The 23313-nt window shown below is 38.3% G+C and overlaps 1 protein-coding gene across 1 annotated transcript in view; it reads right to left on the bottom strand.

The window, feature by feature from the left end:
- The window catches only part of POLQ (DNA polymerase theta), a gene marked incomplete at its 3' end in the record, with an annotated part of 75023 nt that overhangs the window by 46975 nt on the left and 4735 nt on the right, over positions 1–23313 (bottom strand). The window contains exons 3-9 of the mRNA XM_008059495.2: positions 22998–23128; positions 21102–21258; positions 19268–19376; positions 16342–16561; positions 12386–12533; positions 5291–5437; positions 3562–3774 (exon numbers count right to left, since the gene is read on the bottom strand). Coding sequence (XP_008057686.1) covers positions 3562–3774; positions 5291–5437; positions 12386–12533; positions 16342–16561; positions 19268–19376; positions 21102–21258; positions 22998–23128 — 1125 coding nt within the window. The remainder of the gene's footprint in view (positions 1–3561; positions 3775–5290; positions 5438–12385; positions 12534–16341; positions 16562–19267; positions 19377–21101; positions 21259–22997; positions 23129–23313) is intronic.

Here is a 23313-nt window from a genome sequence, read left to right as displayed (position 1 = left end):
CACCTGGGCAACTTGGCGAGACCTCATCTCTACAATAAATAAAAAATTAGCCAGGCATGGCAGCACGCACCTGTAGTTCCAGCTGCTTGGAAGACAGGTGGAAGGATCTCCGGAGCCCAGCAGGTCGAGGCTGTGGTGGCCGGGAGCAGCCACTGCACTCCAGTCTGGGCGACAGAGTGAGACTCCAACTCAAAAAAGAGAAAATAGTTTTAACCCGTTTCTACCTACCTAACCATGACCAGCTAAGTGACAGTTGGAGATGTGAGAACAAGAACTGAAGTAACCCACCTTTCCCGAGACTTTCTTGTCTGAATGCTGACAAGGAGTCCAGTGTTTTAATTCATGACAAGTTTCAGAGATGCTAGGACAAGCATGCAAATGGCTCCTCTTCGAGTGGGGGAAGTGAAGAGTTTGAAGGCTCCAAAGAATTGCAAAAGAAACTGCATTCCCTTAAACGGGCAATAAGATGCTACTTGCTAAAATTGGATATGGGTGATTATGAACCTATCATCTATCTACAACTCCATGCTCTGCTGCTGACTACTTTTAATCATGGCCATATAGTTCAGAGGCAAAATGATCTCCAAAGCAGTCTAAGTCCCAGTTTAACAAGGAATATAGTATAAAAGCCTTTTATAATGAATTCTCCAAAATCTAGTTCTTTGAAACCAAATCCTTTGAAATCTAATTTCTGGGACTTCTAGGCTTTTAGATTTAATATATTTATTTATCTCTCTGACTTCAATAAATTGTTAAATAACTTCAAAGTTTTTACCAAATTTATCTTTTAAAAAAAAAAGCGCTTGATAATTAGCCCAGGGCACCAAACTTCCAATTGTTCTTACCCATGATAAACACAAGCTAAGAACACAGCAAGGCAAATAAGATTTCCTTATCTCATTTCTCCTTATCTTCTACAATAACTTAAAGATCCCGGGGCCCTGAGAAACGAGTTACCTGTGTAAAATGAACTTACACTATTCCCCAGAGTTGTGAGTCTACTGGGAAATCAGAGTTTGGAGAAGAGCAGGGGGAAACAAATAGGAACGGGAAGAGAGTAAAGAGAGTGAGTGTCTCAGTCTCCTCCCCCAACCCTTTTTAAACATATACATACACATATAAACTGCATATTGTATAGGTAAAGTAAGAGAGAAACAGGACAAACTTTTCTGATGTCTACCATCAGAAAAAAAATCTAACAAACTGGAATTTTTTTCTTTATCAAAAAAATTGTTATGACTTAAGACCAATGGCCCTACAGGGATTGTAAATAAGTCATTTGCTACTGGGGCTGAGACTAACAGCTGTCCCCTAATAACCATTCTCTCATTTTTCATTTAATAAAACACTTAATTGTTAGTTGGGCTCATGGCCAGCACCCTGCTTAAGATTATATTTAGCAACCGCCCTCATAGTTGAATGCAACCACGTGGCTAAGTTGTGGCCAACTGCATATGAGGAGAAACACTCTGTGCAACTTCTGGGTAGGGGGCCTTAAAGGATAGGATGTGCCCTTTTCTTCCTCTTCTCCACTTCCTGATGGCTGAAATGCAGATGTGACAACAGAGGCTGGACTAGCCATTATATACCACAGGTATGAGAGCTGAAACAAGAGCATTGCCTTGTTCAAACTCAGCAAGGAAAGTGTACTTGAAAGCCTCAAATTTTTCACAGATCTACAAGTTTGCAAAAGCCCCAGAGGTACTGATTTTGGAGTTCTGAATAAATTCTATTAAGTGGGCAAATTCACAAATATGGAATCCGTGAATAATGAAGATTGCCTTCACATAATAAGTCGGGTTGTTCACTGCCCAGCTTTTTGTGCCCAAAATATCCCACCAATTTTCACATTAATTTCCTTTTTCTCCCAGACTTCCTAATTTTTCTTCAGTAAGCACAGAACTATTTGCCTGTTTGTTTGTATGTTTGTTTTTTTGGGCACATCTAATATAATATTGGCGTCAATTATGTCTTAGAGAAGAAAGATGAAGTGACAGAGAGTGTTTGTCCTAAGTTTTGTGACTGTGAGAAAACTGGTAACATGCCAGGTGCAGTGGCTCATGCCTGTAACCAGCACTTTGGGAGGCCGAGGTAAGAGACTACCTGAGCCCAGGGGTTCAAGACCAGCCTGGGCAACTTGGTGAAACTTCGTCTCTACAATTAATTTTAAAAATTAGCCTGTAGTTCCAGCTACTTGGAAGGCTGAGGAGGAAGGATCACCTGAGCCCAGCAGGTCCAGGCTGTGGTGGCTGTGGTGCTACTGCACTCCGGCCTGGGCGACAAAATGAAACTCCAACTCAAAAAATAAAAAAAAATTTTAAAAGCTGGTAATAATTTAGTCATACACAGAATGATACAGCAGATCAGAAATAATGTTTGCTGCTGTCTTAACATTTAATTCAGACAAGCCTCTGACTGCTTAAGACAGAAGTTTTGTTTGGATTGCTGGTAATATTATCATATCTTGCTGGTACAAGGTAAGAAAATGAAATGATATTTTCAGAATCAGCACCAATTTAGAAAGAAAAGATGGTATGTGAAGTGCCTGTTCTCAAAATGTGAGAGTGCTTCCCAGCATCTTTGTGTGATCTCTGAGATCACACAAAATCAATTACCACTAAAAAATAAACTATACTTGAAAATTAAAATTTTTCTCCCAGCTAATGTAATAAGAAGTTATTTTGATTTACATAATACTGCATCATTTCATTGTATACAATACAAAAGAAAATCTTTTTTTTTTTTTTTTTTTTTGAGTTGGAGTCTCACTCCATTGCCCAGGCTGGAGTGCAGTGGCACACTCACAGCCACCCAGCATTGACCTACTGGGCTCTGGCAATCCATCTGCCTCAGCTTCCAAGTAGCCAGAACTACAGGCATGTGCTACCACACCTGGCTACTTTTTTTTTTTTTGGTAGAGATGAGATTTCACCAAGTTGTCTGGGCTGGTCTCGAACCTGTAGGCTCAGGCAATCCACGCCTTGGCCCCCCCAAAGTGCTGGGATTACAGGCTGAGCCACCGAACCTGGCCTACAAAAGAAAATCTTAATTTTACATTTGTAGAAAATCAACAGCTCACAATATATGAAAATTATAACTTGGCCAGGCGTGGTGGCTCACGCCTGTAATCTCAACAGTTAGAGAGGCCGAGGCAAGAGTAAATTACTTGAGTCCAGGAGTTTGAGATAAGCCTAGGCAACATAGTGAGACCTCATCTCTACAAAAAAATCAAAAAATTAGGCAGGTATAGTAGTATATGTCTGTAGTCCCAGCTACTCAGAAGGCTGAGGCGGAGGATCACTTGAGCCCAGGAGTTCAAGGCTGCAGTGAGCCATGATCATGCCACTACACTCCAGCCTGAGGGAGAGTAAGACTCTGACTCAAAAAAATAAAACTTATATTCACTATAAATATTAAGTGAATCCAAAAGGATGACATTAGTGACTTGGGTTATAAAGAAATACAGCATGATGAGAAACAGGTTGCCAGGCACACTAGTCAATTTCAAGCAGACTGACCATGCCCTTCAGCAATGCTACAATTAAATTCAAACTCACTTACCTACTGTGTCTACTCCTTTCCTGCCAGCACGACCAACCATCTGCTTATAAGTAAGAATATCTAGAGGCTGACCACTGAAAATAGGAGTCCGAATAATCACACGACGTGCAGGTAAATTCACCCCAGAAGAAAGAGTAGAAGTTGCTGCCAAGACCCGAATGAGACCTTGACGGAAAGCTCCTTCAATAATATCCCTCTCCTCAAAAGTAAGACCTAAAAAAAAAGGAGCAGAGGGTTCCTATAAGACATACTTATTAACATATGACAATATTGTACTTGATTACTTACAAATGAATCTGAGCGTCTACTACAAGCCTCTAAAAGATGTTTTTTTAGAAAGCAGGATTTATTAAAAGGACAGAAAAGCTCCCACAGTAGGAGGGGACCCAAAGGGGTTGTTTTGTAAACTTTTGTTATGACTGCTAACAAAGGAGTCATCGCAGTCTAACTATTTAAGAGTATAAACTGCTACTTCTAGTATACTTCTATCTCATCTTCTAGACCAGGAGTCAGCAAACTTATCCCCTTCCTGTGAAATTGAAGGTCTCTGATACAACTACTCAACCTTGCTACTTGACATGAAAGCAGTCACAGAATAAATGGGCGCATGACTGTGTTTCAATAAAACTTTATTTTAAAAAATAGGCTAGATTTGACCAGCAGACTATACTTGGCCAATCCCTAATGTAGATCATGAACTCCTGCAGGTAAGGATATGCTTTATTCATCAAGGTATCTTCAGGACCTAGCCATCACAGTGGTCAAGCATATTTTTTACATAAATATCTGGTGAACAAGTACATGAGTAAATAAATTAAAAATAGCATATAGGATATATACTTAGGCTTATTTTTAATTTTATTTAAAAATTAAAATGATTGGGGCTCAAGTTTGTAAATTTAAGTGGTGGTACACAGGTGTTCATTTTTTTAGTATGCATCATAATTTATATACATTGTAAATATTTGTGTGGATAAGTCCCCCCTAATCTGTGGCTTCACTTTCCATGGTTTGCCCAGTCAATCGTGGTCCAAACTTAAGTGAAAAATTCCAGAAATAAGCAATTCACAAGCTTTAAATTGTGCCCTGCTGAGTAGTATAACAAAACCTCATACCATTCTGCTCCATCCCACCAGGGACTTGAATCAGCCCTTTATCTAGCATATCTATGCTGTATATGCTACCTGCCTATTAGTCAGTCAGTAGCCATCTTGTCAGATCAACTGTTGGAGTATCACAATACTTGTGCTCAAGTAACTCTTATTTTACTTAATGAAGGCCTCAAAGTGCAAGAGTAGTGATGCTGGCATATTGTTCTAATTCTTATTTTTAATTATTATTTATTGTTGCTCATCTTTTACTGTGCCTAATTAATAAATCAAGTTTTATCACAGGTATGGATGTATAGGAAACAACATTGTTATACATATATATATGTATAACATACACATACATATACACAATGGGGTCAAGTATTACCCTTGGTTTCAAGCATCCACTGAGGGCCTTGGAACATATCTCTCATGGAGAAGGGAGAATATTGTATACAGATAAGTAAACTTAAACATGTTGTTTTAGTCTTTTAACCTAATCACACAATTTCTTAAAATGAAGCCCAAGAATACTGCATGTGGTTAACAAGTAGTGAATGAATACAAATATAAAAATGAAGATAGTATGAGGATTTTTGGAGAGGGCTTCTAGACAACAGATCACAAATATGAAATACCTGCATGATGAAATGCTACTCCCCATGGTATAGTTTTCTGTAATACAGAGTCCAGTCCTGAAGGCAAATGTCTTAACTGATTCATTACTTCCAAGAGGTCTTTTTGTTCCAGAATTACTGGTGGGAGTTCAGATGGTTTTACCAATCCTGTCACACACACAAAAAAGTTATGAACACCATTCACCTGTAGCTCAGTCACTCTTATGCCATCTGCCTAAATCACGATAGAGCTTAATACCAGGGCAATGGTTCAGAAACTGCTTCACGCTATAATCACCTGGAATTCTTTTAAAAATACTGATACCTGGCTTACACCCCTAGATATTGTGACATAATTGCTGCTACGCGTGACCTAGGCATGAAGAATTTTTCAATTTTCCCAGGTGATTCAAATGTGCACCAAAATTTAGAAAACCCTATATTAGGGTGAGATGAAGCCCACAGGAGGAAATCAAAGGAAACTACTGAAGGAAAGAGAGTACTAGATACAGACTACCACTCAATGCTAAAAATCAAAACCCTTCCTAAAGGTATGTCTCACCAACCAGCAGTACCAGCATCACCTAGGGGCCTAGTTCTCTGTGAAAATTATTCTAGATTCTTTGGCACTAATTTGATAATTAATTAAACACTACCCTCTGAGCTTTGCCCAAGTGTGTAAACTTCTCCCCTAGTAAGATCTTAACTTTCTTATATGCAAGAACTAAGGAATTTTCTAAAGGAATTTCCCAGACTTTTGGATTTTTGAACTTGTAAAACTTTTTCTTTTTTCTTTTTTGAGTTGGAGTTTCAGATCCTTCCGCCTCAGCCTTCCAAGTAGCTGGAAGTACAGGCACATACTACCATGCCAGGCTAATTTTTTTATTTATTGTGGAGATGAGATCTCGCCAAGTTGCCCAGGCTGGGCTCGAACTCGTGGGCTCAGGCAATCCTCTCACCTCAGCCTCCCAAAGTGCTGGGATTATAGGCATGAGCCACCATGCCCAGCCATTGTAAAACTTCTTCATTAAAGAAAAGTTCTGCAATTATTATGTCAATTAAATACATATATTTTAACATATAGCTCAATTTTATATATTTTTTAATTTTTAGGTAAACTTTTCTTAGAATGTTGAAGGCCCACAGAAAGTTGTCAACATTTTATTTTGCTAAGGACAATTAAAGTTTGATTTTAAACTACCATCTATCAATAACTTTATTTCAAAAGAAGAAACTTAACTTTTAAAAAAAATAGTAGGGATAATTTCAGAATTTAAGCATCAGCCTTATAAAAAATGTGCTACTATGTCCTTATTTTTATGTTGAAAATTTCATCATAGACAGGCTCCAGTCTAAGCACTAACATTTGGGAATCACTGCTACAAATCAAGATAACAAAAACTCATGGAAAGAAAATAATGATTCTGGTAATTAAAAAATATAAGTTACCCATAGTACAATATAAGGAATATAAGTTAACATAGTACGGAAAGCATCAATTAAGAGGGAATTGGAAGAGACAATACATGGTTGGACCAGAGCCTGGCATACACTTCAGGCAAAGCTTACTTGTTGGAGCTAGGTTTGAGATATCTACCACCTATACTCATAATGCCACTGGCATAATGAATTAATAAAATATCCTAATATTCTGTGACTAATATTCTCTGTCTTCCCTGTATTTATCTTGAACTCCAAAGGACCAAAGGCTAGTAAAAATGAATAGTATTCCTCCTAGAATCAGTAAAAATGTATACTATATATTATTTATTAGTATATACTAAATCACTATTTATTATATATTAGTATCCACTAAATCACTATATAGCAATAAAAAAAGGAACAAATGTTAAATGTAGCAACCTAGATGAACATTAAAAACACCATGCTGAGTGAAAGAAGCCAGATACAAAAGACAGGTACATACTATATGACTTCATTTACATGAAATTCTTTGAAAAGGCACCAGTCATCTAAAGTGACAGAAAGCAGATTAATGGTTGCCTAGGGCTGGGAAGAGTGGGAGGAGAAGGACAGCAAAGGAGGGGAGAACATTTTAGGGTGATGGAAATGTTCTATATGTCAATTATAGTATGGTTAAACAGATGCATAAATCTGTTAAAATGTACCAGAGGAATTCAAGACCAGCCTGGGCAACACACTGAGACTCCCATTTCTACAAAAAATTTAAAAAGTAGCTGGGCATGGTGGCTCTCGCCTATAATCCTAGCATTTTGGGAGGCTGAGATGGTAGGATCACTTGAGGCCAAGCATTTGAGACTAACCTGAGCAACACAGTGAGACGCTGTCTCTATAAAGAAAATTTTTTAACTAGCCAGGTTTGATGGCCCACCTGTAATTCCAACTACCTGAAGGCTGAGGTGGGAGAATCACTTGAGCCCACAAGCTCAAAGTTGCAGTGAGCTATAGTTAAGCTACAGAGAGCTACAGGCACTCCAGCCTGGGCAATAAAGACACTTGTCTCTCAAAAGCAAAACAAAATTCATCAAATTATACACTAAAAATGGGTATATTTTCTTATATAGAAATTACATTTCAAAAAATCTGATTTTAAACTATATATGTATATATACATATGTATATAAGAGTGTGTGTGTGTGTGTGTGTATACATACAGTTGACCCCTGAACAATACAGGGGTTGGGGCACCAATCCCCAAGCAGTCAAAAATGCACATATAACTTTTGACTCCCCAAAAGCTTAACTACTAATAGCCTACTGTTGACGAGAAGACTAATTGATAACAAAGTTGATTAGCATATTTTTTGTTATATGTATGACATGTTGTATTCTTAAAGCTAGAGAAAAGAAAATGTTAAGAAAATCATAAGGAGCCGGGTTTGATGGCTCAGCCTATAACCCCACGCTTTGGGAGGCTGAGGTGAGTGGAGTGCCTGAGCCCGCGAGTTCGAGAACCGCCTGGGCAACTTGGCGAGACCTCACCTCTACAATAAATCAAACAATTAGCCGGGCATGGTAGTGCGCGCCTGTAGTTCCAGCTACTTGGAAGGCTGAGACAGAAGGATCTATCTCCGGAGCCCAGCAGGTCGAGGCTGTGGTGGCCGGGAGCAGCCACTGCACTCCAGTCTAGGCAACACAGTGAGACTCCAACTCAAAAAAAAAAAGAAAAGAAAATCATAAGGAAGATAAAATATATTTACTATTCATTAAATGGAAGTGGATCATCATAAAGGTCTTCATCCTCTTCATTTCATACAGAATAGGCTAAAGAAGAGGAGGAAGAGGAAGGGTTGGTCTTACTGTTTTGGGAAGGAGAGGCTGAAGAGCTGGCAGAAAAGGCAGGCATACTCAGTGTAACTGTATACAAATACACCTTAATTTCTGACTTTCTGCATTTTCATTTCTCAAAATATGTTTACATATGGTACCAATTCTTCTTCCAAAGTTTGCTGTAGTTTCAGTGCCTGTATCATAGAACGGTCCATGTCATAAAATAAGCCAAAAGCAATCTTAAATAATCAGAAATCTTCTGCCAGATTGTTTCATTTCAATTTGTTTTCTGGCACTGCCTCTTCTATGTCTTCTTCCTCATGGTCTGGCACTGGTTTGGAAGCACTCCTTTCTATCTAGTTATCTCCTGTTAATTCCTCCGGTGTAGTGTCTACTGGCCTTTGCCTCCCTCCGATCTATTTCTTGAAACTCTTCTTCCCTACTTTTTTTGCCATATTCAGAATCTCTTTCATGATTTTCTGGGTTGGCTTGCTGTCATAAATCCTGTGAAGTCACACACAACATCTGGACATGGTTTTCTACAGCAGGAATGTATTGTTTCAGGTTTGATGGCTTTCACAGCTTTTTCTGTAACAACAGCATCTTCAATGGTGTAACCCTTCGAGACTTTCATTATATTCTCTCAATCAGGGCTCTCTTCCAGTACAGACAATTCTTTATTCCATAGAGTACTGTGTGTAATGAGCCTTAAAAGTCCTATGACCTCCTGATCTGGAGGCTGAATTGGACACATTGTTTTGGGGGCAAGTAGACCACTTTAATGCCTTAAGTATTGAACTCATGGGGTTCTGGGTGGCCAGGGACATTCTCCAGTATCATAGGGGTCCCCAGCCCCCAGGAGCATGGACTGCTACCAGTCCATGGCCTGTTGGCTACACAGCAGGAGGTGAACAGCAGGTGAGCTAGGGAAACTTCATTTGTATTTACAGTCGCTTCCCATTGCTCACATTACTGCCTGAGCTCCACCTCCTGTCAGATCAGCAGCCGCATTAGATTCTTATAGGACTGCGAACTCTATTGTGAACTGTGCATGTGAGGAATCTAGGTTGCGTGCTCCTTATGAGAATCTAATGCCTGATGACCTGAAGTAGAGCCGAGGTAGTGATGCTAGTGCTGGGGAGTGACTGCAAATAAGATTTACATGAGCAGTGAGGTTTGACTGCACACCAGAGGCCATAATAAATCAATTGCTTGCAGACTCTTATTAGTGAGTGGAAGTGAGTTGATGTACTTCAATTGTACAGCTGCATCTGGTGGCAGGCTTTAAGTCAGAATCTGACACTTATTTTAGTCTGCCTGTGGCCTACCCATTATTTTATTTACCACTTCCATCCAAGACTCTTTTTTTTTCTTATGGTAAATGTATAATTATTTCATTACATATTACAATGTAATAATAGAAATAAAGTGCACAATAAACACTATGGCTTGAATCATCCTGAAACCATCCCCCCAACACCCCATCACTATCTTCCATGAAACCGGTCCCTGATGCCAAAAAGTTTGGGGATCATTGCAGTATCAAAAAAACTGTAAAAATCAGGCTGTTACTGGCAAAGTACTTCCTAACTTGTGGGACAAAATATTAATGAGACCATTTCAGAAAAGGGGTCTTGCTGTCTAGGCCTTGTTGCATAATCAAAAGACTGGCAACTGATATTTATCTTTTCCCTTCAGAGCTCGGGGATTAGCTGCTTTATAGATAAGGGCAGTTCTGATCATAAACCTGACTGCATTTGCACAAAACAGAAGAGTTAACCTATCCCTTTCTGCCTTAAATCTCTTCCTTAAATGTCCTTTGTGGCATTTTTTTCCCAGAGTAAGGCAGTTTTCTCTGCATTAAAAATCTATTCAGGCAGATAAACTTTCTTCTCAATGATTTTCTTAGTGGCATTTAGGAACTTGTCTGCTGCCTCCTGGTCAGCAGTCATTTTTTAATGCCAAATCTCTTTTTTAAATTATCAAACTATCTTTTCCTGGCATAAAATTCTCCAGTTTTAGATCCTGCATCTTCTTCATCTTCCTGTTTAAGTTGTCATATAATGACTTTGCTTTTATTTCAACTCATGTTAGTCTACAGGTATGCCTTTCATATAGCAATCCTGTATTCACATAAAAGCTGCATTTCAAAACAAGATAAAAAGGTATTTCACAAAAGTGCAAGTTTTTCACACCTGCTGGCATAGCTGCAGTCACAGCTTTACAAATTTTTTTTCTTTTCTTTTTTTTAAACAATGGTCCTTAGGCTGGATTCATTTATCTTGAAAATGGCGAGCAACCCTCAGCTGCAGACCTAAATATACAATACATATCCAGCAATTCAGATTTTTCTTATAATGTCATAATTTTTCTCTGACACTTCCAGCATCACTGGTGGATGGATTCCATGCTGTTATTCAAGGTTTAGGGTATTACACTAAATGTGATTGAAAATATGTGAGAATCATAAGAGATCGTTTTTTACTGCAATATGCAATTAACTGGCGAGACAAACTGCTCATACAAAGATGATTAGCATCACACGCTTTAAGTAGATACTCACAACACATGAGCTCACCACAATAGCACAGGAGGTAGCTATGAAATTATGGTACAGTATAGACTACAGTTAATGTTATGCTGTTATGATTTTAATACTGCATCTTTAGGTTTGTCTACATTTCACTCAACTGCAAATAGCACCATGTCTAGTGTTTTTATGTGTAAGTTTTTATAATTTAAACATTCTATAAAATATTTGTGGATATTTTCTGGTAGTAAATAGTAAAATAGACTAGTAGCTACATATTTTATACATTCATGACTTATCTTTTTCTTTTTTCTAAGCTCTGTTAGACTTGACCCAACATTTTCTTAATTTTTTCTGATATTTCTAGGCTACACAGTTTATTTGTGAGTTTTATCAAATTGTCATGAATTTTCAAAACATTTTCCAATATGTTTAATGAAAAACAATTCACATATAAGTGGGCCCATACAGTTCAAATCCTTGTTGTTCAAAGGTCAACTTATACAAATATATATGTATGGGTTATTCTTTTTAGGGTCATGTCTTCACTTGGAAATAAAAAGATCTGGCCACTTTCCCCAGAAAACTAGGTATATGTAAAGTTTTGCATACAATTTAGGGGCTCCAAAAATCAAACTCCCATAGCCCACAGAACCCAGATGAAGAACCCTGGTACACGTGCAGTATTCTAAAAATCTGAAGCTGGTGAGCCTGAATGTGTGTATGTGAATACACTGTCTGTAATAAAGACAAGCTAGAGTTAGAATCAGAAAAGCATAGTTTTGTAAAAAGAATACCTAATGAACAGATAGTGGCAATGATGAAAGAGAACCATGTTTTGCGGGCCGGGAGCAGTGACTCAAGCCTGTAATCCCAGCACTTTGGGAGGCCAAAGCAAGAGGATTGCCTGAGCCCGCAGGTTCAAGACCAGCCTGGGCAACATGGTGAGACCTCGTATCTACAATAAATCAAAAAAACCAGCCAGGCGTGGCAGCACACGCCTGTAGTTCCGGCTACTTGGAAGGATCACCAGAGCCCAGCAGGTCGACACTGGGGTGGCCACGAGCATGCCACTGCACTCCAGCCTGGGTGATGGAGTGAGACTCCAACTCAAAAAAAAAAAAGAAAAGAAAGGCTGAGGCGGAAGGATCACCTGAGCCCAGTAGGTCAAGGCTGCTAAGGCCATGAGCATGCCACTGCACTTCAGCCTGGGCAACAGAGTGAGACTCAACTACAAAAAACAAAGAGAACCATGTTTTGCTAATATAATCACTAACATTATTTTCAGACAAATGTACTAAGTATGGAGTTTTTCATTTCCATCCATAACTCACCTTCAGCCTGATGGTGTAGATTATAAAACTCTCGGGCAATAATATCAGCCAACTTCTCACACCATTTCTTTGATGGACAAAAAAGTAATACTGAATGGTTATCACAAATGGTCTCATAACATAAACTAACAACATGGTCCTCATCTCCCTAAAAAGGAAAGAGAAATAGTCACTCTAGTGGTACTTTCAAAACATTTTCACATCAGTTTAAAATTGCTCATTTTGCTTTATGGGAAAGCTTTTTCTATCAAAGGCATAATAATAGTCAGTTACAAAGTCAGTAACAAAACAAAGACAAGACAAAACAAGAAAAAAATAAACACACTTACAATACAAGGTTATAAGGAAATATATTCTATTCATTCAACAAATATAGAGCTCCAATCATCTGGCAATGGGGATATGATGGCGAGCAAAAGAAATTTAAGATCCTAATAGCCAAGGGGTTTAGTTTCACCAAGGGACATGTTAAAATATATACAGCTCCCAACTTATAATTTTTTGACTTTACAATGGTGTAAAAGCAATATGCGTTTGGTAAAAACCATGTCTTGAATACCCTTACAACCACTGTTTTTTGCTTTCAGTACAATATTTAATAAATTACATGAGATAAACTCTTTACTATAAAATAGGCTCTGTGTTAGATGATTAGATGATTTTACCCAACTATAGGCTAACATAAGTGTTCTGAGTACATTTAAGGTAAGTTAGATTAGCTATGATGTTCAGGTTAGGTGCATTAAATGCTTTTTTTTTTTTTTTTGAGTTGAAGTCTCACTCTGTCACCCAGCCTGGAGTGCAGTGTCATGCTCATGGCCACCACAGCCTGGACCTGCTGGATTCAGGCAATCCTTGCACCTCAGCCTTCCAAGTAGCTGGAACCACAGGCACATGCCACGACACCCAGCTAATTTTTTGATTTATTGTGGAGATGAGGTCTCGCCAAGTTGCCGAGACTGGTCTCATACCCCTGGACTCAGGCAATCCTCTCACCTTTGCCTCCCAAAGTGCTAGGATTACAGGCATGAGCCACCATGCCCAGTGGCTCAACTTACAATATTTTCAACTTAAAAATAGGTTTATTGGGACATAACCCTATCGTATATTGAGAAACATCTGTACTAAACAAATAAATGTAAAATACAACCATAAGATGTACTATAAAAGAGAGTTTTTTAGTATTTTGAGGCCTCGTATTTGAAAGAAAGATCTGAAAGAAAGATTGCCCTGAGAAAATAATTTAGTTGAGATGTGAAGGAGGGGAGGCATTATCTCAATGAAAGTTAACATTTCAAACAGAAAAAAGAGCATGTGTGAATACCCTGTGGTGGTCCTGCACTTCTCCATACTGGAAATATGTCAATGTGTGTAACTAGATTAATTAACTCATCCATCCATTCACTCATTAAATAAATACTTACTATGTGTCAGATATTGTGCTACGTACTAGGGATAGCGCAGCAAACAAAACAGAAAAAAAGTTCTACCCTCATAATGTTTCTACTCCAATAGGGAGAGACAGATAATAACAAAAACAAGGTAAGTAAAACACATAGTATTTTTTACTTTGAAAAGTGCTGCCAGGCACAGCGGCTCATGCCTGTAATCCCAGCACTTTGGTAGGTGGAAGCAAGAGGATTGCCTGAACCAAGGGTTCAAGACCAGTCTGGGCAACTTGGCAAGACCTCATCTCTATAGTAAATCAAAAAATTAGCCAGGTGTGGTAGCTCATGCCAGTAGTTCCATCTACTAGGAAGGCTGAAGCGGATCACCTGAACCCAGCAGGCAGAGGCTGCAGTGGCCAAGAATGTGCCACTGCACTCTAGCCTGGACAACAGAGTGAGACAAAAAAAATAAAAGAAAAGTGCTAAGCAGAAAAAAAAAGAAAATGAAAAATACAGACCACACAAGAGAGAATACTGTAATTTAGATAAGGTGGTCAGGGAAGGTCTAAGAAACTTACATTTGAGTAAACATCCAAACATGAAAGAGTAAACCACACTGATGCCTAGGTGGAAAGCATTCCAAACAAAGAGAACCTGAGATGGGAGATTCATGGGTACCTTAAAGAATGGCAAAGAGGGCAGGTAAGAGGGTGAGAGGGGATAGAATAGGGAGGATCAGAGCAAAGGTGGGCTGGGGTGCAGATCAGGACCTTATAGGCTACTATGAAGGTTTTTACTCTAAATGAAATAGAGAGCAGTTGCAATTTTTTGAGCAGAAGGGCAACATGATCTGATATTCATTTTAAATAGATCACAAGCTCCTGATTTAAGCATAGGTGGAAAAGGACAAGGTCAGAAGCAGAAAGAACAATTAGGAAGCAGAAGCTATTTCAATAATCCAGGTATGAAGTGAGAGTGGTTCAAATAGGGTAGAGGCATAGACATGGTAATAGAAGAGAAAGATTAACAAGACAGTAAATGAATTTATTTACATATATATGTACTGAAGAAACCAAGCCACAGCCAGGAGAAATATGGGGCACAGAGCAAAGCAACTGAGTAAGATTCCATACTAAGCATGCAGAGGCTACAAATGTATGCCTATAAAGATAGTGAAATACATAAATCTAGTCCTATTCTCAACTCTAAAATGACCCTTAGCTATTTTACCACTCAGAGAAACAATTCTGCATAAAAACAGAAGATGCCTCACTCCATAGATGTACGTGAATCAGCTCTTTAACCATAAGATTAAAGAATCAGGCTTAGCCAGGCTCGGTGGCTCAGCCTGTAATCCTGCGCCTTTGGGAGGCTGAGGTGGGTGGACTGCCTGAGCCCGCGGGTTCGAGACCCGCTTGGGCAGCGAGACCTCAACTCTACAATAAATAAAAAAAAAACAGCCGGGCGTGGTAGCGCATGCCTGTAATTCCAGCTACTTGGAAGGCTGAGGTAGAAGGATCACCGGAGCCCAGCAGGTCGAGGCTGCGGTGGCCGGGAGCGGCCACTGCACTCCACTCTGGGCGACAGAGTGAGACTCCAACTCAAAAAAAAAAGAATCAGGCTTAGAAAATAGTCGACTAAAAATGTTTATAGTATATAGTAGTATGAGAGGGTGCTTATCATTTATCAAACACTTTGTAGATGCCAATATGATTTTTTAAAATTATATTTCATTCTTATAACAATACTAAAGATTAGTATTACATCCTATTTTATAGATGAAGATACTAGGTTCAGAGAGGTTTTGTGATTCAACTAATATTTTAACCATATCAAGTATCTCTATTAAGCATTAGAGGTAGATCTGTCAGTCTCCAAAAATAATGTTCGGGCCAGGCTCAGTGGCTCAGACTGTAATCCCAGCACTTTGGAAGGCCAAGGCAAGTGGATTGCCTGAGTCTGCGGGTTCAAGACCAGCCCAGGCAAATTAGCGAAACCTCATCTCCACAATAAATCAAAAATCAGCCGGGTGTGGTCGCGCATGCCTGTATTTCCAGCTACCTGGAAGGCTGAGGCGGAAGAATTGCCAGAGCCCAGCAGGTCGACGCTGGGGTGGCCGTGAGTGTGCTACTGCACTTCAGGCTGGGTGATGGAGTGAGACTCCAACTCAAAAATAAAATAAAATAAAATAAAATGCTCTTTGTTTCCACTCTTGTAATATTATACCTATCATTTAACAAAAAGTTAATTAGCATGTAATATAAACTAAAGCATAAGAAAATCTTTTCCTGGTTAAAAAAGTTACAAAATTAAGTATTTTTTAAATGTTATAATATAGGAAATGGCAATCAGTTAAAATAAAGGTGCAACTATCGATACGTTTCCTGTCAATACCAATTTCTTTAAGAGGAAGCCAGTTAGCTTAATACTAATTCTAATGAATATGTAATACACATTCAATTACTTTGCAACTCCTAATTATATACTTCAAAAAACGTTAACAACTTGCTAGAAAATGCAAGCAAACACAAAGCTATTGATAGTAATTATGTAATAATATTGATTTACCTTCACTTGTAGCACGGGTTGAAATTCCCTCACAAGCTCCATTGAAGAGTCATATATGGAATTTCCAATTTTTATTGATTCTAAAAGTGGTACAGGACGAAAGTCGGTATGGTAGACTGCAGCATTCAACCAGGAAGCCACAAGCTCCAGATTAGGAAGGGTAGCACTCATGCCAACAATCTGCACAGCATTAGGCAGAGAACTGGCTAAATCTGCCTGGCTATGAAAAATAAATGAAAATGATCAATTTTCAAATGAACTCATAGTGCTGCTAACAATACTCTTGGTCACATCTTTTAGTACACATATGTATACAATTCTTTAGGGTATATGAGGGGGGGCCTTCCCATAAAAGCAGAAATATTTTTTGGAGGGTGGGCCCCTTGTAGTACAGGTTTTCTCCACTAGGTGAGTGATCTAGAAACCCACTGGCATCGGTGTACCAGCCAGCATTGTTGGAAGAGACTACATCTGGCTTCAGTGAATTTTTTTTTTAATTCTTTCAACACATTTGCCTATTTCATGATGGGTGATTTACAAGGGCACCTGCGCACATCACACCAAGTGTTCAGAAGTTTTTGACAAGAAAGGGCAAGACCCCCATGCCCTGCCCTCCCTATTCACTGGATCTCGCCCCAAGCAACATTTTCCTTTTTTTGGCTTCCCTGAATGACAAAAGTCCTCAAAGGGAAACACGTTGCCAAAGTGAAAGAGGTGAAACAAAAAAACGGCAGATTACACTCCCACCAACAGTGTAGAAGTGTTCCCTTTTTGCAGCATCCTCTCCAGCATCTGTTGTTTTCGAGTTATTGATGGTGATCATACTGACTGGAGTTAGGCAGTATCTATCTCCTTGTGGTTTTAATTTGCATTTATTTGATGACTAGTGAGGCAGAACTTTTTTTTATGTATCTGTCGGTTGCTCAGATGTCTTCTTTCGAGAAGTGTCTATTCATATCTTTTACCCACTTTGTAATGGGGCTGTTTGTTTTTTTCTTTCTATCACGTTTGAGTTCCTTGCAGATCCTACATGTTAGGCCTGTGTCAGATATACAGTTGGCAAATTTTTTTTTTTTTTTGAGTTGGAGTCTCACTCTGTCACCCAGACTAGAGTGCAGTGGCCGCTCCTGGCCACCGCAGCCTCGACCTGCTGGGCTCCGGCGATCCTTCTGCCTCAGCCTTCCAAGTAGCCGGAACTACAGGCACGCACTACCATGCCCGGCTAGTTTTTGATTTATTGTAGAGATGAGGTCTCCCCAAGTTGCCCAGGTGGGTCTCGAACCTGCAGGCTCAGGCAATCCACTTGCCTCGGCCTCCCAAAGTGCTGGAATTACAGGCTGAGCCACCGAGCCCGGCCGGGCAAATATTTTATAGCAGAGGGCAGAGCCAGGGTTGGTAGTAGTGGGAAACTGCCGGGGGGGGGGCACACCTCATCAACAAGGGTACCTGCATAATGAACATTTGTATACCTAACCCTGAATTGTATTCCACATATTTAAAATTAAAAATTTTTTTTAAAAAACCGGCAGAAGCACTAAACGGCATCCAAATTGACAAGTTCAAAAACCGTTTTGAGAAGTGGAAAAAGTTTCTTGATAGGTGTATTGCATCAAACAGAAAGTACTTTGAAGGTGACTAAAGTTTAAACATGTAAGAATAAATACACAATTTTTTATAAATAAATTCTGGGTTTTTGGGGTTCCCCTTGTACATCTAGGAATAAAATTACTGGGTCAAAGTTTCCTGAGTCACAGATTACCTTCAACCTTTTTTTTTTTGAAGTCTCACTCTGTCACCCAGGCTGGAGTACAGTGGCATATCCATGGCCACCACAGTCTCGACCTGCTGGGCTCAGGTGATCCTTCCACCTCAGCCTTCCAAGAAGCTAGAACTACAGGCCCACGCCACCACACCCCACTAATTTTTTATTTATTGTAGAGATGAGGTCTCACCAAGTTGCCCAGACTGTTCTCAAACCTGCAGGCTCAGGCATTTCTCTCATTTCTGCCTCCCAAAGTGCCGGGATTATAGGCGTGAGCCACTGCACCAGCCTTTAATTTTAATAAATAATGCCACACTGTTTTCCAAAGTAACATCTCCACAATCTGTATGTGTTCTATTGTTCCACAATCATGTCACTACTTGGTATTGTCAAACTTTTTAATGTTAGCCATTATGAAGAACGTATGGCAATATCTCTTTGAAGTGATTATTTACAATTCCCTGATTGCTAATGAGATTGAGCATCGTTTCATGATTACAGACCATGTGGACATCCCCTCACAAAAGGCTCTTCAAGTTTCTTACCCACTGATATACTGGGCTATTTGTGTATTTCTTATTCATTTGTGAAATTTCTTTTATGTTCTGGATAATGACTTTCTTCTTTAAGTTTTGCTCCATTTCAAGCATTTCCTTCTACTTTCTGTGGCATTACTTTACTATTCTTTTTCTAAGTTCTTAAGATGAATAATTAAAATAACTGATTGGCCGGGAATGGTGGCTCATGCCTATAATCCCAGCACTTTGGGAGGTAAAGGCAAGAGGATTGCCTGAGCCCAGGGGTTCAAGAAAAGCCTAGGCAACTTGATGAGACCTCATCCCTACCATAAATCAAAAAATTAGCCGGGCATGGCAGCACGTGTCTGCAGTTCCAGCTACTTGGAAGGCTGAGACAGCAGGATCACCTGAGCTCAGCAGGTTGAGGCTGTAGTGGCCAAGAGTGTGCCACTGCCTCCAACCTGGACAATGGAGTGAGACTCCAATTCAAATAAATAACTAAATAAACAAATAAATAAATGTATTACATTCCCTATTTATTTATTTTTATACTTATGCTTTTTTCTCTTTTTTTATTATGTACTTTTGCAGATACTTTCTCAGCATCATTTGAAATCTCAGGAATTTAGTTATTCCAGGTACTCACCAAAATGCTGATTTCTGAGTAATATAACAAATCTTGGTCAACAAAAGTTCCAGCAGATACCCTCGGTGAGAGTCTCCCAGCATATGTAATTCATCCACAACTACCATTCCTAAAAAGATTTTCCACATACTAGGTTTTACAAAATTTCACAATTTTAAGTACTTTAAAAGACTCAAAATTTTACATCATACAATAAATAGCTGCCATTACAATATTTTGCATCATATTACAATATGATGCAAATTTCAAACCACAAAACAAAAATCAGATGACACATAACGGGCAACTCTTTTCCAAGATGTTTTAGGTATCATAAGCTGTCCTACTACAATATATTCTGGATCTAAAAATCAATAATTCACTTACTCCATGCTAGCCAAACCCAGAGAAAGCTGTCTCTCATTACTCAGATGCTTCTAAATAAGGAATCTTATTGAAATAAACATACAATGAAATATTAAAGACACTTATGTCAGTTATTCAGTACATTAACTTTTCAGTGGGGAAAAAACCATATTCATACTAGAAACCTGCTTTTAAAAAAACAGAATCAAGAGGGATTTTTAGACTTTCTGTGGTAGGCTAGTGAGTCACCCTACTGCAAAACATAAACATGATCATAATGGCCTTCATTACAGAGAAAAATTAACCAATCTAATATACTTGAAATAATGCTGAGGAATTACTGAAAATTCAGTATCAACTAATACCTTCTCTAGATAAGCATTTTCATAACGTCATAGTTTCCAGATTTACTAGTATCCTTCCTCACAAATTCTCCCCACCAAAATCAATACCTTTCAGATAACCTCCTAATGACACATGATGCTCGTTGTCCTTATCAGTAAGCTACCTCCAAATCAGAATAAGTTATTTCAGTATTTATGTATTCATTCATTCACAAAAAAATTTTTTATTCCACCTATAGTATACCAAGGCTCAATGTCTTGGACATAACATTGATTCTATTGCAACCCCCAAGGTATTTAAAGTCCAATGAGGTCACAAGTAATAAGGCAATTCTGATATAAACCAATTGTGATTTCTCTCTCCAAGCTTTATAGAGCAGATCCCATGTTTTATTAGTCTTTTTTAATTTTTAATTTTAATTTTTTTGTATAAACGAGGTTTTGCTATGATGCCTAGGCTGGTTTTGAACTCCTGGGCTCAGTCTTATTAACCTTTGATTCTCACCCTCCACCTCACCCCATCATAAATTCACCATGATATTTTTAAGTTCACCAGGTTCTCAACTAAGTAAGTTGATATTCTTGCTACTTCTGCTGCCACTGCAACCACTCTATTCCTATTGTTACCTCTACATAATGATCTTTTCTTAATGGTAAAAAAATGCATTAAGGCAGAAAATCTTCTCAGAGCACCAAGCTCAAATACAATATCAGTTTCTGTAGCTCCCTGCCATTTCCATGCTAAATGGTAGCTTCTGGGTCCAGGCCTAATATACACATCATAGCACCAGAATATGATAATGAATATACATATATACTAATTACAGAGATGGCAGATCCAGCCCCATCATATGCTTCCTTCTATTCCTGGTAAAGTTTATATAGGAAAGAAGCAATGAGAAATGATTAAGGGCTCAAGAATACCCTCTATGTTTTTTAAAGTACAAAAATGCAAAGTAGTGAAGTCAGTAGAACACAAAACTTTTGCACATGAAGTCCCTAACGTTACAGATACCAATTCTTACCTCAAAAGTAGATGACAGACAACAGAAAAACAAATGGGAAATAAAGAAATCACAACACCCCGACTTCATTCCATCAAAAATAGCAATAGAAAGTATTTGCTTATTTTCTAATTTTCTTACCTAACAGATCCATCTTATTTTCCTCTATGAGGCGATTGATCAGACCATTGGCTCTTTCAATTGTGCAGACTGCAACATCCAAGGAAGAAAAATGCCCTGTTGGGGAGGTACTGCCCATATAACCATCTACTTTTATTCCTACTTCCTGAAATAGACTCTGAATTGAGTAAAAGGAAAAATACAGGTGAAAAAAACTGAAATTAATGAACTATAGATGGATTTACATTATTTTAATAATTGTAAATATTTAAAGACCTCCACCAGATTACTGTCAATTACTCCTGACAAGGACACACTGTTCTTTTTAGAATCATATACTAAAAATATAAGGTTTAGAATTGACAAAAGAGATCTCTGTTAAGACAGAATCAAATAAAATCATGTCATTTTAATGACAGTATTTAGTAATCTAAAAAATTCTAAGAGCTATTTATAGAAATTAAAATTGGAGAAAAGCTACCTTAACCATGAACATTTTAAATCTAATAAACAGCAAGAAACTAGCTATTTTTTAACATTAATATACTACTTTAAGAAACAAATTTATACTTCATGAGAAATACTCATCATCCCACTAATGACCAGTTTTTTTATGTAATGGAAGAAAAATTTTTTTAAGTCAAATTCAATGGGACTTTGGTCTTTTGTTTTTTGGGGGATTTTTTAGTTTAACTTTTAACTGACATACCTTCTCAATAAAAAGGATCCTTTCATCATTTTGCTACTTTGGGTCTAAGTTGAGAGATGTTACCATGTAGGACCAGCTCTGCTGGCTATTTGTCCTCTGAAATAACTGTTAAAAAGATTTATAGAACCATAGAATTTTAGAGCTATTCATTCAATAAAATTTTCCTGAGTGTTTACTGAGTTAACCCACAGTGCTGGTTAACATCCTCATTTTACAAACGAAAAAACTAAGGCCCAGCAGGTTATGGGCCTAGACTGAAGACATAGTAGCAAAACTGGGACTAGAACCCAAGTTTTCTGAACTATCAGTACCATAATCTTTCCATTCCAACAGAATATTTTTTTCACCGCAGAAATTACAATAGTAAATTTATTTCATAAAACACTGCATTTGTGAAAATGCCTTAAAAACTAGTATCATATCAATGTAAACTACTGTTATTCATTTTTGCAGATCAGAGGAACAGACCACAGACCTGGAGCTTCATATAAGCACTAACAGATCTTGTCCTTCATCCTCTAAATATTTCTAAATTGTCCTCAATTAGGATGGGATATGCTTCCTTAAACACTCTTCCCTTTTATGCTTCAGTCTAGTTCTACTATTCAGTTAGAATGATTATTCTTAATTTACATGTTTATGCTGGGCGCTGTGGCTCACGCCTGTGGCCCCAGCACTTTGGCACAGAGGCAAGAGGACTGCTTGAACCCAGGGGTTCAAGACCAGCCTGGGCAACTTGACAAGACCACATCTCTATAATAAAAAAAAATTAGCCAGGCTTGGTGGCCCATGCCTGTAGACCCAGCTACTTGGAAAGTTGAAGCGTAAGGATCACCTGAGCCCAGTGGGCTAAGGCTGTGGTGGCCATGAGTGTGCTACTGCACTCCAGCCTGGGTGACAGTGAGACTCCTATTAAAAAAAAAAAAAATTTTTGCATGTTTACTTGTATATGCTAATTGAAGTATTCTGTTTATTAAAGAAAGGTTTACAAATTTTTACACAATTTTCACCATACTCTTTTCATGGCCCTTTCTCCTCTACGCAATAATTTTTTAAAGTTTCTTTCTGTAAACTTTTAATCATCTAACTGTCAACTTAAAATCAAAGAAACTTTGCTTTCCACTTGCTTTTATAATTCTATCTCAAATGAATAAAATAAAACCAAGGCTAGACCTTTTATTATTTCAAACTTAGTACAAGAACATTACCTGGAGATAATATTTCTTCTCTTTAGCCACAGAAACAAAGGGAAGAATAAACAAAGCTTTCTTCCGCATTTCCAAAACCCGTTTCAAAATAAGTAATTCTGCCACAAGAGTCTTCCCAGCACTTGTAGGAGCTAAAACATGATTATTCCACAAGGTTAAAACAAAAGAAGTAGTACTTAGTACACTGCACTAATAAATGTTTTAAGCCATATCCTGCACTACAGAGGCTAAGTCTAACCTATCAGTAAGGCCTTAACTAGCATTTGAAACCTTTATACTCTGAAATGCACCTTTTTTAAACCAGCAGCCTAAATAG

This window comes from Carlito syrichta, unplaced genomic scaffold, assembly GCF_000164805.1.
Source record: "Carlito syrichta isolate Samal-C Ts95f unplaced genomic scaffold, Tarsius_syrichta-2.0.1 Scaffold304179, whole genome shotgun sequence".
NCBI lineage: Eukaryota > Metazoa > Chordata > Mammalia > Primates > Tarsiidae > Carlito > Carlito syrichta.
This window is presented reverse-complemented; position numbering and strand designations above follow the sequence as displayed.